This window comes from Castor canadensis, chromosome 7 (genome assembly GCF_047511655.1).
Source record: "Castor canadensis chromosome 7, mCasCan1.hap1v2, whole genome shotgun sequence".
Taxonomy (NCBI): domain Eukaryota; kingdom Metazoa; phylum Chordata; class Mammalia; order Rodentia; family Castoridae; genus Castor; species Castor canadensis.
In genome coordinates, this window is record NC_133392.1 from 162,608,759 (window position 1) to 162,624,365 (window position 15,607).

The 15,607-nt window shown below is 50.2% G+C and overlaps 2 protein-coding genes across 5 annotated transcripts; one reads left to right on the forward strand and one right to left on the reverse strand.

Annotated features, from left to right (window-relative positions):
* Nucleotides 1-22: 22 nt before the first annotated feature.
* Nucleotides 23-3,894, reverse strand: Tmem278 (transmembrane protein 278). The gene is made up of 2 exons (XM_020155598.2): nucleotides 3,357-3,894; nucleotides 23-2,387 (listed from the first exon to the last, which is right to left on the reverse strand). The coding sequence occupies exons 1-2, from the start codon at nucleotides 3,630-3,632 to the stop codon at nucleotides 2,127-2,129; spliced, it is 537 nt and encodes a 178-aa protein (XP_020011187.1). The 5' UTR covers nucleotides 3,633-3,894; the 3' UTR covers nucleotides 23-2,126.
* Nucleotides 2,379-11,884, forward strand: Ankrd65 (ankyrin repeat domain 65). Of its 4 annotated transcripts, XM_074081602.1 has the most exons (5): nucleotides 2,379-2,952; nucleotides 9,076-9,201; nucleotides 9,318-9,532; nucleotides 9,630-10,164; nucleotides 10,804-11,883. In XM_074081602.1, the coding sequence occupies exons 2-5, from the start codon at nucleotides 9,148-9,150 to the stop codon at nucleotides 11,230-11,232; spliced, it is 1,233 nt and encodes a 410-aa protein (XP_073937703.1). In that variant the 5' UTR covers nucleotides 2,379-2,952; nucleotides 9,076-9,147; the 3' UTR covers nucleotides 11,233-11,883. The 4 variants fall into 4 exon arrangements, with proteins under 4 accessions (XP_073937703.1, XP_020011185.2, XP_073937704.1 ...); XM_020155596.2 differs by lacking the exon at nucleotides 9,076-9,201 and having other exon boundaries at nucleotides 10,804-11,884; XM_074081603.1 differs by lacking the exon at nucleotides 2,379-2,952 and having other exon boundaries at nucleotides 3,895-9,201; nucleotides 9,301-9,532; nucleotides 10,804-11,884.
* Nucleotides 11,885-15,607: the final 3,723 nt, after the last annotated feature.

Here is a 15,607-nt window from a genome sequence, read left to right on the forward strand (position 1 = left end):
AAGGCTTTTCACTACAACTAGATTCTGATTCTGGGTGAATTACAATGAACATACATTTTTAATAAATTGCTGGGCTTACAAGAAAGCAAATTATCTCAAAGCAGCCCCCTCCCAATTAAACATTACAAAGATCCAAGCAAACACACAGTGAGCAATGACCCAGGATCACACAGGGAACAGGTGGAAAAGCAGAGAATTCCCTGGACACAATAGTTGAGAGCCACACGAGCTGCTCTGCATTGAGAGGGCCACTAAACCTGAACCTCCGTGACCCTAAAGGGGCCTATCATCACAGATACAGGCTGACAGGGGCAGGGTATCTAGCTCAGTGGTAGCCTGTTGCATACTTGGCATGCTGAGGTCTTGGGTTCAAAACCCAGCAGCAAAACAAAAACAAAGCAAAGATTAAAAGACTACCAGAGTCACTGAGAAGTACAGTAACAGATTTAGACCCCAAAGTCTAAGAAACTGGAATTACTGGATACAGTGTATAAAATATGTAGGAAGTGTTTAAGAAATGGAAGCCACAGCTGCTGGTGTAGCTCCAGTGCTAGAGTGACTGCCTGGTAAGGCTCTGAGTTTAAACTCCAGGACTGCCAAAAAAAAAAGATATTGCAGCTGAAATCCAAAAAGCAAAAAGTGAATGTGCACAAAGACTATCAAAACTTGTTAGATAAACCTGAAAAAGGAACAAATACAACTTTCAGATACAACACAATAACCTAAAATTAAGTGGGTGAATTGATCAGGCCACTAGACATAAGGAATGAATTCCAGTGAACTGGAAGGACAAGGAATGAAGCCTGGAGAGAGATGGAAATACAGAAAGACTTAACTAACAAGTGAGGGAAGAGGAAACAGGGAAACGTGGAGAATGAGAGGCAAAATTGAAGAGGTATGGAGACTGTACCAGAACTACTAAAAGACATGAATCAAAGCCAGAAGCTGGTGACTCATGCCTAATCCTGGCTACCTGGGAGGCTGAGATCAGGAGGATCACAGTTCAAGGCTAGCCCAGGAAAATAGTTCAATAGCCCCCATCTCCAAAATAACCAGAGCAAAATGGAGCTGGTGGAGTGGCTCGAGTGGTAAAGCGTCTGCCTAGCAAGTGTAAGGCCCTGAGTTCAAACCCCAGAACCAAAAATAAATAAATAAATAAATAAATAAACAAGAGTAAAATGGACTGGAAGTGTAGCTCAAGTGGTAGAGCTTCTGCTCTACAAAGCCCCGAGTTCAAACTCTAGTCCTACAAACAAACAAAAGACATGAATCCATAGAAACAGGAAATGCAATCATGTATACTACACGGAATTAAAAAAGGATGTAGCTTAATACTAGTATACCTGTTCAGCTGTGCAAGGCTCTGGGTTCAATCCCCACCACAGAAAAAAAAAACACACACATACACAAAAAAAAACCCTAAACTAAACAACCAAAAAACACATATCCACAGCACAGGAGAAGACTTGGAAGGAGGAGCATCCAGAGTAGGGGAAGGAAGAAGAGGAATTTATCCACATTGCAATACCTAGAAATGTGCTTGTAAAACCACAGAATGACAGAGATCTTAAAATTATCCAGAAAGAACAGACTGAGCTCTTACTTGGGTACCTGTCTCAAGAGAAAGAAACCCTGGTTACAGGGTGAGCCTGGATCCTGGATACAAACTGACAACTGACCTTGGACTCAAGTTGAGCCCTGACCTGGGTTGAGCCCTGCAAGCTGTCTGCTGTTGGCCACACTGAGCGTCTAGAACATGGGCTCTGAGGACGTGGGTGTTCCCCAGCAGGCCCCCCTCACCACCTCTGGCACACTAGAGGCCAGCTGGCTGACCACAGGAGCGTAGGGGCCGTCCTTTGCGAGGGAGCAGAGCCCACGGCCTCTTTCCTTCTCCTGGGTGCCTCCCAGCTTCTCCCCAGCAAGGACGGGGGCTACTTGGGCACGGAGGGATGGGGAAGGGCCACCCCATCCGGGGGAGTCTGGCGCCATCTCGCGGTCACTCCGAGCCCTGCGCATGGAGCTCCGAGGCAGCCTTGGTGCCTCGCGGGACCCAGAGCTCGTCCCTCGGGGACTCCTTTATGGGAGTGACCCCGGGGGCCTCCCGGGATTTGGAGGCCTCTGGGGCGTTACACCCAGGCGCAGAGCTGGTTCTCCTCATTGGGATGGGCTGGTGCCAGGCTCGGGTCGCTGGACCCCGAGGGGCGGCGGAATTCGGTGGTCCTCGCGGGAGGGGGCAGCAGAGCGCGGAGTCGCCGGGCCAGGCGGCCGCGGGCGGCCGAGGCCAGTACGAGCAGCGGCGGCAGCGAGAGGAAGCCGAACACGATGAGCGCCGCGGAACCGCGGTCCGAAAGCAGCGCTTTGCACCCGGGGCCAGGCGCGGGGTGGACCTGCGGACCCAACGAGCGGTCAGGCAAGGCGGAGCCGGGAGGAGATGCCGAGCCCCCCCACCCAAAGGGAGCGGGAAGGGGCGTGGAGCGGGGAAAGGGGCGTGGCCCTCGGCGGAAGAGGGCGGGAGCCCAGTGATAGGGCAGGGCGGTGGATGGGCGGGGCCTAGACAAGGCGGGGCGGGGTCTAAGGCCGGGAGAGGGGCGGGGCTTGTAGCTAGGGCCTGGTCCTGGGAGGGACAGGAAGAAGTGGGGCAGGGTCCAGGGCTGGCAAAGTTGAGGGGGGCTTGGCTGCTGTAGACCAGGCAATGTAGAGGCCTGAATGGGAGATTCTGGACCCAAATGGTAAACGGCCTTGCAGAGAGGTTTCGGGATTTGCCCCCTGGCTCTCCCACCCTGCTTTTATCTGCCCTTCTTCCATAGCTACATTGGCTCCTGACCTTAAATTCCTGCTTGGCTGTCACCAGCTAACACCACCTTCTCCCTCCCTGACTGTGTGACACAAAAAGGGAACACTGGGGCATCTATGTATGCCTTCCCTGCCTGACACCAAATCTCTCCTCCACAGGTAGGAAAGCCCAGACTAGGTCAGGAGGGTCATGGGAGGGGCTGTATGTGTGTGGGTATGAGGGGCGGGGAGGCCTAGACACTGAAGTTTGACAATGATTTCATGTTTTCCTGAAACATCTTCCCCCTCTCTGTCTCAACCCAACTATCCAGGCCCTGGTGGCCCCTGGTACAAGTCTGGGAGGCATGGGGGGGAGACAGCTGTCCTCTGGGTTGCAAACAAAAGCTCTTTGGCTGCAGCCTGTGGGGGTGCTGGCAGAAGAGAGGGCTCCCAGGGAAGGCACACATGTGTCATTGGCTACAGGGGGCCATGTTAGAAGGGAGATTCACCTTCACCCCAGGGGCCCTAAACTCCACAGGACCCCCACTCCCCAGAGACCCCCATCAATGGATGATCAAGCTCACCCTCGAGTGGCACAGGAATCCCAGGTAGACAATGGCGGCTGCCGGCAGCAGCACCAGCAGGAAGACTGTCCCAGGCAGGAGCAGGTAGAACAGGAGCCCAGCAAGAGCATGGCTAGGATGCTTCAGGGTCCTGAGGCCTCGGGTGGCTAACTCAGGCCATCCTGGCCATGTCAGGGTTGATGCCTGGTGGTCGGGAGGCCTTTGTGGCAGCATGGGTGCTGTATCTGAGGTGCCCCCTCCCTCATCCTCCTCTGTTTCTCTCTCTTGCTCACTCATATTGTACTTGCAGTGTGCAAGACCAAGCCCCCAAGGGTTAGACTAGAGACACTTTAACCCTCCCCAGGTTCCACCCCCATGGGGATCCCAGCAACTAGATAGTGGACCCTGGCCTGGTTAGGTCCAGTACTGACAATCAATCTCAAGGGCTACACCCCTGCCTCAGTTTTCCCTACTCCCATGCTGGACCTCTGTCTACCAGGTGACTGCAGCCATCTCCTGTGTGCTCCGGTCAGATCTTGCACAGTTGTCTCTGAGGCCCAGCTGAGCACTGGGCCCCTCCTTCCTCCCAGCCCGCCCTCTCCCTGTTTCCAGCCCTCTTCCCCCCACCCCCAGTGACTTCATTTCACAGATCTTGGCTATGAGCACTGTCCTGTCAATAGTTGCCATTAGAGGTCAACCATTCACCCTGCTTTTCAGCCCTAGTCCCGCAAGGCCTCTGAGGAAAACCTAGCCCAGTTACCAGGAAGCCAGTCCCTCTGGCCTCAAAACCAATTCACAAATAATGAGAGCAGGTTTTTTGGTTTTTGTTTTGGTTTGGTTTTTTTGGTACTAGAGTTTGAACTCAGGGCCTACACTCACCGGACCGTTTTTGTGATGGGTTTTTTTGAGATAGGATATCTCGAACTATTTGCCCAGGCTGGCTTCAAACCACAGCCCTCCTGATCTTTGCCTTCAGAGTAGCTAGGATTCCAGACATGAGCCACCAGCACCTGGCTGTTTTGGGTATTTTCAGCATAGGGTCTCACAAACTATTTGCCCAGGCTGGCTTTAAACCACAAACCTCCTGATCTCTGCTTTGTGAGTAACTAGAATTATAGGCATGACCCACAGGTGCCTAGCTAATGTGAAAGAAGAGTTCAGGTACTCAGTTCAAGTATGTGACAAAATGCATGCCCCACAATGGGTGCTGGCCTTGGTTCTCCAGGTTTACTTGTGCCGTATCTCCAAACATGAAAGACGTTAGTCTAGGCTGACAGGCTTACTTCTCTGTGATCAGAGAGAGGTAAGGGGTAGAAGACTGCCTGGTTTAATTTAAGAATAAAGGGTGTTAACCTTGAGATCTCTAGAATGTAGACAAAGGGAGAAAAAAATGTCAGTTTGATTAACAAGCAGAGTTAATACCAAAAGTTTTTTCCCTTTTATAGTCCTCAGCCCCAGTGGGATAGGAAGACCCCAGGAGCCTACACTGAGGATGGCATGGGAGTAATCAGTGCTCAGTGTGGAATATGGCACACAGTACTCGTTCACTGTAACTACAATCATGGCATCTTTTGTATATGAATCTAATTCATTCTCAAAGTGTATATAGCAACATTTTGAGATGAAAGCAGCATATATTCTGTTATTGCAAGTAGAGGAACAGGTGTGAAAGCCACACCTTAACAGCATTTTAACCCCCATTTACAAGTGACACTTAACGAGTAGGTTGTCTGTGAGCTGATGGTTTCCCTGTGATGCCTTTTCCTGTTACCAATGTTATCACTTCCAACTTTCCTGCTTAACATCTTCCAGCCCTCACCAGCTTGCCAGCTTGCTGACCTCCTTCAGACCTGTGAATCGGAGACAGTGCTAGTGGACAGCCCCCATCAGGAGAATAGCTGAGGCTATTCATTGTTTTCAGTGACATGCCAACATGTCATAGTGGCTGTTTGTATATTTAGGTAGTAAATTTAGGGTAAAAAAATGTTGCAAGTCCCCAGGTGTAGGTGGCTCAAGCCTATAATCCTAGCTGTTCAGGAGACAGAGATCAGGAGGATCATGGTCTGAAGCCAGCCCTGCGGAAACAGTTCACCAGATCCTATGTCAAAAAATACCCATCACAAAAAAAGGGCTAGCAGAGTAGCTTAAGGTCAGAGTGCCTGCTTAGCAAGCATGAGGCCCTGAGTTCAAACCCCTGTGCTCCCCCCACCAAGGAAAAAATGTTGTACGTCATCTCCTTATTGAATTTATCCTCTTAAGTTTTCCTTCCTTCCTTCCTTCCTTCCTTCCTTCCATACTTAAACACTTACTGGAACAAATAAGTGCTTGCTTCATAGCACATATACTAAAATTGGAGCAAACACTTTTTGAAATACTACTGTGTGTCTAAGGCCATTTTCTATGGCTATAACAAAACACCTGAGACTGGGTAGCTCATAAAGAAAAGATATGTATTTGGCTCTTAGTTCTACAGGCTAGTAAGTCCAAGAGCATGATTCTGCTATCAGGTGAGGGCCTTCTTGCTGCCTCTACAGCATGGTGAAAGGCATGATGTGGTGAGACAGAGCAAGCATGATAGCGTGGGTTCACTTCCCCTCATGAAGGCGTGCATGCCATCATGGGGCCCCACCCACCTGACTTTATCTAACCCTGATTAGATGCCAAATGCCACCACTCCATATTGTATTGAACAGCAGTCTTCAGGCTGTGCCTTGCCCTGTATGACTCCTTTCTGTAAAACAGCACTTTGCTCTATATTGAATGCAAATGCTGAAACAGAATGACACTACATCTTGTTTGTGCAAGTAAACAACCACCATTGTCCAGCACAAACCATGAGGTAGCCTGATAAATAACTTATTTATCTAAATGAAGCATCACCACATATGAACTTATCAAATTAAACCAGGAACATATAGACACACAGGCATGTCAAACCTATTTCAGAAAAACGAGGCCCGAGCTTATCCAATAAACCAGAACAAGGAATGATGAAACCCTCTCACCTGGGTCATATAAAAGGAGGAGTGCCTAACACTGAGGTACAGTGGCACCTACTGACTCATCTTCAGGCTATCTGGTGTGGGCATTGAGCTCGAGACTCTGTCCCCAACACTTTGGTTCAGCATGGTCTCCCTTCTTGACATGACCCACTTGAATTGCTATCCTTCAGTCTGGAATCCATAAGCCTAAGGTCTTGAACCAGCTCTGTGCTTTGACACTTCTGTGCCAGAACACCTAGGTGACTGGGCTGTTCTGTTAATGCCTTATCAAACCACATGCAGTGACTCTTTGCATCTATAACATCTCTTTGCTTTTGCCTTCAGCAGCCCTCTGTGAACCCTAAAATTGCTTTAACCCTTTCTTAGTCATTCTGTAACCTATGTAATTGTGCAAAGTGTAATGTGTGATCTGAGAATTCAAATTAATAATTAAGGTTGTTGTAAAAGAACCTGTTCAGAGCTGGGTCTCCGTGGCTTGTGCCTGTAATCCCAGCTACTTGGGAGGCTGAGATCTAAAGGATCATAGGTCAAGGCCAGCCTTGGCAAATAGTTTGTGAGTTGCTCATCTTTAAAATAACAAGAGCAAAACAGGCTGGAGGTATAGGCCAAGTGGTAGAGCATCTGCTTTGCAAGTGCAAAGCCCGAAGTTCAAACCCCAGTCCCTCCAAAAACAAAACAAAATAAAAACAAAGAACTTGTTTGGACTGGGGTCATAGTTCAAGTGAGAGTGCTTGCTTAGCAATGCTCTGAGATCAATCCCCGATACCCCAACAAAAACAGAAACCCTGCTTTTTTTGGACTTGATAATTCATAGCTATCAAGTGAAACCAGTGGCACTTGGTGGATTAAAGCCAACATAGCATAGCTTGTGAATTTATTGTTATTCAATAAACTCTGACATTGTGGAAAGATAAACATGTCTCCTATGTTTCATGTTGCTAGAAAGTCAGCACAGCTCTCTACCTCAGTCCCTACCTCTGGCAAGAGATGATTAAAAAAATACATAATAATGACGATAGGAGAGAAATACATTTTCTTTTAAATTTTTTTTTTCTTTTGAGGAAAGCACCTTTTTTTTATTTTTTGGGTGGGACTAACTTTTGAACTCAAGAAATACTCTTTTTTTTTTTTTGTCAGTAGTAGGGCTTAAACTCAGGGCCTTCACCTTGAGCCACTCCAGCAGCCCTTTTTTGTGAAGGGTTTTTCAAGATAAGGTCTTGCAGAACTATTTGCACAGGCTGGCTTCAAACTGTGATCCTCCTGATCTGTGCCTCCTGAGTAGCTGGGATTATAGGCATGAGCCACAGGTGCCCAGCACTTTCTTTCTTTCTTTCTTTTTTTTTTTTTTTTTTGGCAGGTGTTCTGCCACTGGAGCCAGCCAAGAAATATACTTTCGATAGACTGAAAATGGGTTGTTTCCAGAGTGAGAATGATAAGGGCAATCACTTTTACCCTAGGACAAGTTGTATTAAAGTGAAAGGTGTCCTGGTGCTGGTAGCTCACACCTGTAATCCTAGCCACTCAGGAGGCAGAGATCAGGAGGATTGCAGTTCAAAGCCAACCTGGGCATATAGTTCACCAGACCCTATCTGGGAAAAACCCATCACAAAAAAAAAAGGGGCTTGTGGAGTGGCTCAAGGTGTAGGCCCTGAGTTCAAGCCCCAGTGCTGTAAATAAATAAATAAAATGGAATAAATAGATCTTTGTGTAGTGATAAGTGCTGACAATAAATTAGAACGGGGTCTGAGCCAAAGGATGCTTCAGCTCAGCAGTCAGACTGTAGTCCTTGTGGGGTGACATCTGAGTGGACTGATGAGGTCCTTGGGTCAGGGTCCAGGGGTGGGAGAGAACCCTTTTCATCCCTTGCCTAGAAACTCTCCCTTGGGCCAGTTGGCAGGGCTGTCCTCTAGGGTGTGGAGAAGGGGCTTCTAGACACCTCATCCTTGGGCACCTGGGGTGGGATGGGCAGCCCCAACAATGTGCTGCCTCCAGGTGGCCAGTCTCTTGTCACTGCACAGAAGAGTTACAGGATCCCACCATTGGAGTTAGCCTCTAGCCTCCCCTGTCTAGCCTCTGGGCAGATGGCCAGCCACAGTCTCCCTGCCCCAGGCCCAGAGTGAAGCTGCCTACCTGAAGTGTTGCTCCTACAAGGCCCCTTTCCATCTCCAGACACAGGTACATAAAAGCGCCTGTCTCAGAAGCATCTCTGCCCACTCTCATCCCCTACTGTCCAGATGTCTGCCCTTCCATAACCTCCACTGACCGGCCTCGACATGTTCCCCCAGTTTCCATCCCCATCATCCCACAACTCCTGTCTACCCAGGAGTCTGTGGTCAGTCTCTGTGTCTGTGCAGCGTCTTCATGGGAAGAGAGGATGGAACTTCAACCCACTCCCCTCCCAGCACCCTGACTGCCTGACTGTGATGGAGTGGGGGCAGGGGTGAGGGTGCCTGGGGCAAGTCAGGGCACATCAAAAGCTGTGCTGCTTGGGGGGATGCAGGGATGTAGGTGAATGGAGGAGCATGTTCCTGCTTGCCCTTCCCATCCGCCATGGCCTTTGTTTCCAGTAGGGAGGTCAAATGGGGCCCTGGTAGTCAACAGGGGAGTGTAGGTGTCCTGGCAGGGGCTGCTGCCTGGCAGGCAGAACCACCTCCTTAAATTGCTGGGTAAACAGTGTTAGGAGGCCTCAACCCTGCCCAGGAGAAAACAGGAGTCTTCTGCCCACTCCTACCTCCCAGGAGCAGCACCCCACATCTCAGCCAGCAGAAGGAATTTCTCCAGGAGGGTGACCAGGATAAGGCTGGGCTAGAATGGAGGTGACTTGCAGCCAGAAGATAGAGCCCCTGGGCCAGCTCCCTTTCATGGTAACTGTATCCAAGCCCCTGAGAAGTTTAAGTGGCGGTTAGGTCTGGCTGGTAGGCTGGAGCCTCCCCATCGACCTGAGACACTTGGGCTGGATGCAGGTCCTTGCTCTCTGCAGAGGGTCTCCAACAAGCCTGAGCCCAAGGAGCAGGACCTGACAGAGTCAGGACAGGAACTACAGTGGTTGGAGCTGGGCTCAGAGGAGGACCCAGGAACCGGGACAGAAGGGCCTGATGCTCTCCAGAACTGGGGGTGCCTGCTCCAGGCCGTGTGGCAGGGTCCTCCAGGCCTGGTGATGCAGCAGCTGCGGCAAGGGGCCAACGTGGAGGAGAGGTGAGCGCCCCGGGTTGGGCCAGGGTCCCTTCCCTGGCTGGGGAAGGATGGTCTGGTCAGTGGGCCATCTGCACCCTGTGCCCTTGCTCCTTTGCAGGGACCACATGGGCCGAACCTCGCTCCACCTGGCCGTGTTGCGCGGCCACGCACCCTTGGTGCGCCTCCTGCTGCAGCGCGGAGCCCGGGTGGGCGCGGTGGACCGCACCGGGCGCACGCCGCTGCACGAGGCCGCTTGGCACGGTCACTCACAGGTGGCGGAGCTGCTGCTGCGGCGCGGGGCCCACGCGGCGGCGCGCTCCAAGGCGGGCCTCACTCCACTGCACTGGGCCGCAGCGCTGGGCCACACGCTGCTGGTTGCGCGCCTGCTGGCCGCGCCTGTCTCCCGCCCCGCGGTGGCGGACGCGTGCGGCTGGACCGCGGCACACTGGGCAGCGGCTGGCGGGCGGCTGCCGGTGCTGGAGCTGCTGGTCGCGGGTGGCCACGCGGACCTGGACGGCGCCTTGCGCGTGGCGGCTGCGGCCGGGCGCACGGCCGCATTACACCTTCTCCTGGCACGCGGGGCTAAGGTGGACGCCACGGACAGTGCCGGAGCCACGGCGCTTGGCCTAGCGGCCGGCATGGGCTACCAACAGGTACATCCCGCCTCCCCCCCCACTCCCCCACAGGGACTGGGGGGTTGGAGCGAGCGCAGGGCCAAGAGCCCTGGGGCTGCATCTGCCCCACCTCCATGGACTGAGGGGTTGGGGAGAGCCATGTGGACTCAGAAAGATGGAGGGACACTGGAGCATTGGAGGGTGGAGGGGTTGGTGAAAGGCCTGAGCGCTGGCAGGGGTCATGGCTGTGCCTCTCCTGTTTGTAACTTTGCCATCTCATGGAGACCTGAAGAGTCGCCTGACCTGACATTCCAACTTCATGCTGGTGGCTGGCAGCAATATATTTTAAGCGTTTGGCCGGAGCCAGCCGGTCCCCAGACAGCAGAGGAAGGCCTGCTGCCTTGAATCAACTTCAGGAACCCTTAGTTAGGGGAGAGCTGGAGGTGTGGCTGAAGTGGTAGAACTTAGCAAGTGTGAGGCCCTGAGATCAAACACCAGTACTGCAATAAATAAATAAAACGGAGGTCTGCTTGAAAAAAATCAGGGGTAAGTGGAAGACTCCAAGTAGAGGCTTTTTTTGCTGAAAGAAGAGGCCAGGGGGGTTTTGGTCAGGCAAACACATCCTGGTCCCAGCTCCTACCCACCTGGCCCCTGTCCTTTCCTCCTCTCCTCTCCCAGGACATTGAGGTACTGCTGGGCCATGGGGCAGACCCAAACATTAGGGACAGGAACAGCCGTTCTGCACTCCATAGGGCTGCAGCTGGTGGACACCTGCCTGCTGTCCAGCTGCTGGTGGCTGGGGGAGCAAAGGTGGATGCCAAGGACTCACTGGGCCTCACACCCCTGCACTATGCTGCTCGAGGAGGCCATGTGGAAGTCATCAGCCACCTCCTGGACAGGGGTGCACAAGTCAATGCTGCTGGCTGGCTCCACAAGACACCTCTGCACCTTGCTGTGGAGCGTGGCCACAGCCCCACGGTGGAGTTTTTGCTGAGCAGAGGGGCCAGCCCCACCCTGAGGACACAGTGGGGTGAAGTGGCCCAGATGTCCAAAGAGGACCTTCCCTGGACTCTGCCTGCCTTTTGTGGGGAGCAGAAAGCAAACTAGGGGCATGCACGGGCTGGAACTTTTCCCCATGGGGTTAAGCCTCCATGGCCAGCCACAGCCACACAGAAGGCTACGGTGTCCACTCTGAGGCTGAGACCACCTGCCTTGAAAGGGGGAAATCACCGAGAGGTTCTTGGAGAAGGAGATTCAGGAAGTACTGGCTGGAGCCCCAGTCATGGGCCTGTGGTTGGACTTGGAATGACCCCGTTTCCTAGGAGTGCCCATTAACCCTCAACTCCATCCTCTTCCATACTTTGTTGAAGGCTGAGTCATGGCAACAAATATAACCAAAACTTGATGGTTAAGTACAGGGGTGTTGGTGTTTTGTTTTCTTTGATCTCTGTCTATTTGATTTCCATTAATCACAAGGCCAAATTAACGGCCACAGTTATTCACATCTCCCCTTTCACACAGAGCCTCTGCTCTGGACTGCCTTCTTGTGTAACTTTAGCATATCAAACTAATTCACCTGCCCCAAATTACCCAGGGCCAGGTAAGGGACATTTCTTATGCACCAAGGCCTGCTGGAGTTACCCTACATAGCCAGTTCTGAGCTGTTTACTCTGCCCTGCCTTGTCTCCAACAGAAACCTTAGCCTCTGGCCTTCTAATACTTTCTCATTTCCTGACCAAAACCTGGTGCTTTCCTGTGTGGCCTGCGTGTCATGGTGTCAGGACATGTAGGCAATAAAAATCTCTTTTCAACTGCATTAGCTTCAGTTAGTTATCTTTATAAATCCAGAATACCACAGATCTAATAGAAGCAGGGTCAGTTTTCTCTGACTGCCCCACTTCTCCATACTCAGAAAAATCCATTATTCTCACTATTTCAAGGCTAACTTGGGCAGTAGATTGAGACCTATTCTCAAAGATAATTAAGCCAAGTATGGTGGCACATATTTGTAATCCAGCATCCTAGAGGCTGAGGCAGGATTTTGAGTGAGTTAAAGGCCAGTCTGGGCTATGTACTAAGATCCTGTTTCCAAAATAAATAAATAAATAAGTTTTTTTTTTTTTTTTTTGGTGGGATGTGGTTTGAACTCAGGGCCTCATGCTTGCTAGGTAGGCATTTGAGCCATTTGAGCCACTCCACCAGCCCAAGGGCTTCATGATTGCAAAGCAGGTACTCACTCTACTGCTTGAGCCACACCTCCAGTTCATTTTTCTCTAGTTATTTCTTGGAGAAGGGGTCTTGTGAACTATTTGCCTGGGCTGGCCTCAAACTTCAATATTCCTGATCTCAGCCTTCCAAGTAGCTAGGATGACAGGCGTGAGCCACCAGAAACTAGCTGTTTTTTTTTTTTTTTTTTTTTTTTTTTGTGGTACTGGGGCTTGAACTCAGGGCCTACACCTTGAGCCACTCCACCAGCCCTTTTTTTGTGAAGGGTTTTTTTTGAGGTGGGGTCTTGTGGAACTATTTGCCTGGGCTGGCTTTGAACCGTGATCCTCCTGATTTCTGCCTCCTAAGTAGCTAGGATTATAGGCATGAGTCACCAGCAACAGCTTTTTTTTTTTTTTTTCCTTTATTTTTTAAAAGGACAGTTTGACTAAACAGACTTCCTTTTACAAAAGCCAGGATTAGCATGCCAAATTAGCATCTCTGTGTGCCAGAAACTATGGAAGCAGCTGGGTTTTACCTCCAGAGCAGCAGCAGATTTTGGATGATTGGCAATGTGTGCAGAGTGGATTTATCAGGGGGAGGGAAGGAGAGGGAAAAACATGCAGGTGGGAGAAGGTTCCATAGGCAGAGCACACTGGACTTGCTAATGAGATGGATATTAGGGTAGAGGGAAAGAGAAGTAATAATGACTCCTAGTTAGGCTTGGGCTAAAGTGGAGTGGGGGATGACAGAACTTTAATTCCCATGGGGAAGCTGATGTAGAGAGGATGGTGGAAAGCTGGAGCTGGAGTGACATCTTGGGTCTTCAGAGCAGGATGGCTTTAAGATCACAGGATGGACCCACACACGGTGCTGTATCTCAGCGCACACCCAGAGCCTGCCACTTCACAGATCCTCCCTTACATCCATTTGTGGTCCATCACCCTTGCCTGGGATGGTACCATGGCCAGACCAGACTCAGCCCAACTGGTCTCCCCATTTCAGCCCCTGCCTTCAAGCAGCCCATATGAAAACAGTGGCCAGGACAGGATCCCTCCAATGAATCCCTCTCACTCAGAGTAAACCTAAATATGAGTATCTTGTTTTTCACAGATGGCCCCAATGACATTCTCATCTTACCTTCCCTTTTTGGAATGTGATCTTTTTTTTTTTTTTTCAGTACTGGGGCTTGAATTTAGGGCCTTCACCTTAAGCTACTCCACCAGCCCTATTTTTGTGAAGGATTTTTCGAGATAGGGTCTCGAGGAACTATTTGCCCAGGCTGGTTTTGAACCTCGATCCTCCTGATCTCTGCCTCCTGAGTAGCTGGGATTATAGGTATGAGGCCACTGACACCCATCGGGAATGTGATCTTGAATGTCTCCTATCCAGGAGTAGTAAATTTGTGTCTCCTCCTTTTGAGATTGGGTCAAGTTTTGCAACTATCTGGACCCCAGAGTATGGTCAAAGTGACGCTCTGTGACTTCCACAGCAGGACAAGAAAGGTGATGACACATCTTCTGCCTTCTGGCTCATAAGTTTTAGTCGCCTGTGCACAGCCTGCCAAGATAGGGTCTCATGAACTATTTGCCCGGACTGGTTTTGAACTGTGATCCTCCTGATCTCTGCCTCCTGAGTAGCTAGGATTGCAGGCTTGAGGCACTGGTGCCTGGCTTGGTTTATTTTTATTGCAACGGTGTAGAATCAGCTTAGGTCAGGTCTTTTCTGTCAAAGATTTTAATCAGTAATAACCGCCTTACTAACTCACTTCCCTTATGCTTCCTCCATGAATTCTGCTTAAAAGTTTCTGTTAAGAACAAAGGGTTGTTATCCTCAGCTGGGCCAGACAAGAATTCCACTAGATGCCCTGGTTCCAGAGCTGATAACCAAAATCCATTATTGCTTCCCTGAACTTTTAAATTTCTTTGTTCCCAAAGCCCCCCTCCCAGCCTGGCCCCTTTCTAATTAGCCAACCACGTAGAGCCCAAACCTGCCCAATCCAGGGACAGGAGAGGGACAGCATGATAAAACTCCTGCAGATGTCCTGCCCAGGGTGCTTATTTCCCAGACTTTCTGGTGTGCACCCTTCTGCAGAAGTAAATTTTGCCTTGCCTACTGACTTCTGAGTAGCTTCATCTCTCTTGTGACACCCAATATCTTAAAGATATTTCTAACAATGAGAATATGGAACTCCTTACAAGGACTTTCAAGGCCCTGCACAATCCTTAGCTTCCTGCCTCTAGCCTCCTACTTGCTCACTCTTCAGGGGCTGACCTGGGGAAACACACATGTTCCACTTTAATGGTGTTGGCACTTTTACTGTTCCTTGATCACCCACCAGGCAGTCTCCTGCCTCAGGTCCTTTGCATTTCCTGGACCCTCTTCCCTGAGTCCTGGCTTGGAGTCATTGGTCTCTTCAAACACACCCTCTCAGTGCACTCTCCTAACACTACTCAGAGAGAAAGCTTTTCTTTCAGTAGCATGCCAACTCAATATAGAAAAGATGATGAAAGAAGAAAATGACCAATGGATGCTCAAATTTAGTGTGTGAGTTTGATGAGGGTCAGGAAATTTATATCATCTCAAAGTGCCAGGGCCACGGGTGGGTGCTGCTTAGATCTTTGTTCAAGATAGTACCTGTGACTTCCGTATCAGGCCATCTTCCTTCCTCCTCAACAGGAATTCTGCAGTTTGCCTATGTATCCCTAACATTAGTTCAGCATCTGCTTACCTGAAGGCCTGTAAGGCACAAGTTCTTCTCCACAAACCACTTACCAATTACATTTCATTTCTTTATGGTGGTACTGAGGTTTGAACTCAGGGTCTCATGCTTGCTAAGTAGGCGCTCTACCACTCCTCTAGCCCTACCACTTACAATTACAATGTGAAAATGGGAGAAGCCTCATAAGCCTGACCTTAACCAGGTGCTCAGGGCTAACACCCATTGCATAGCCTGCTGACACATGCACTGTGGTATTTTGCCAAAACCGTACAATTTGAATGATTTTTTTCTTTTTTTTTTTTGGCTGTACTGTAGCAAGAAAGGTGAGGCCAGGAAAGAAACAGATAGTCTGGTGTTCTGACAAGACAGGGGGAATGGGTGGCAGAGAGATAAAACTTAAAGAATTGAAACATGAAGGTCACATAGCATTGGGAAAATGAAATAGCCAATGAAGTCACATGTAGCCATATGTGGGTTGAGCTTTGCTTTTTGCTTCTGTAACCTGCTTGCAAGGGTATATAAGGTGAGACCCCTTTGTTGTTGGGGCTCAGCCTT

Bases quoted from the DNA above. Each gene is read 5' to 3' on its own strand.
- Tmem278 (XM_020155598.2), bottom strand. From the start codon at position 3,632: ATGAGTGAGCAAGAGAGAGAAACAGAGGAGGATGAGGGAGGGGGCACC. The intron at 2,388-3,356 runs GTGAGCTTGATC...TTGGGTCCGCAG, and splicing joins GATTCCTGTGCCACTCGAGG to GTCCACCCCGCGCCTGGCCC.
- Ankrd65 (XM_074081602.1), top strand. From the start codon at position 9,148: ATGGAGGTGACTTGCAGCCAGAAGATAGAGCCCCTGGGCCAGCTCCCT. The intron at 9,533-9,629 runs GTGAGCGCCCCG...GCTCCTTTGCAG, and splicing joins GGGGCCAACGTGGAGGAGAG to GGACCACATGGGCCGAACCT. The intron at 10,165-10,803 runs GTACATCCCGCC...CTCCTCTCCCAG, and splicing joins CCGGCATGGGCTACCAACAG to GACATTGAGGTACTGCTGGG.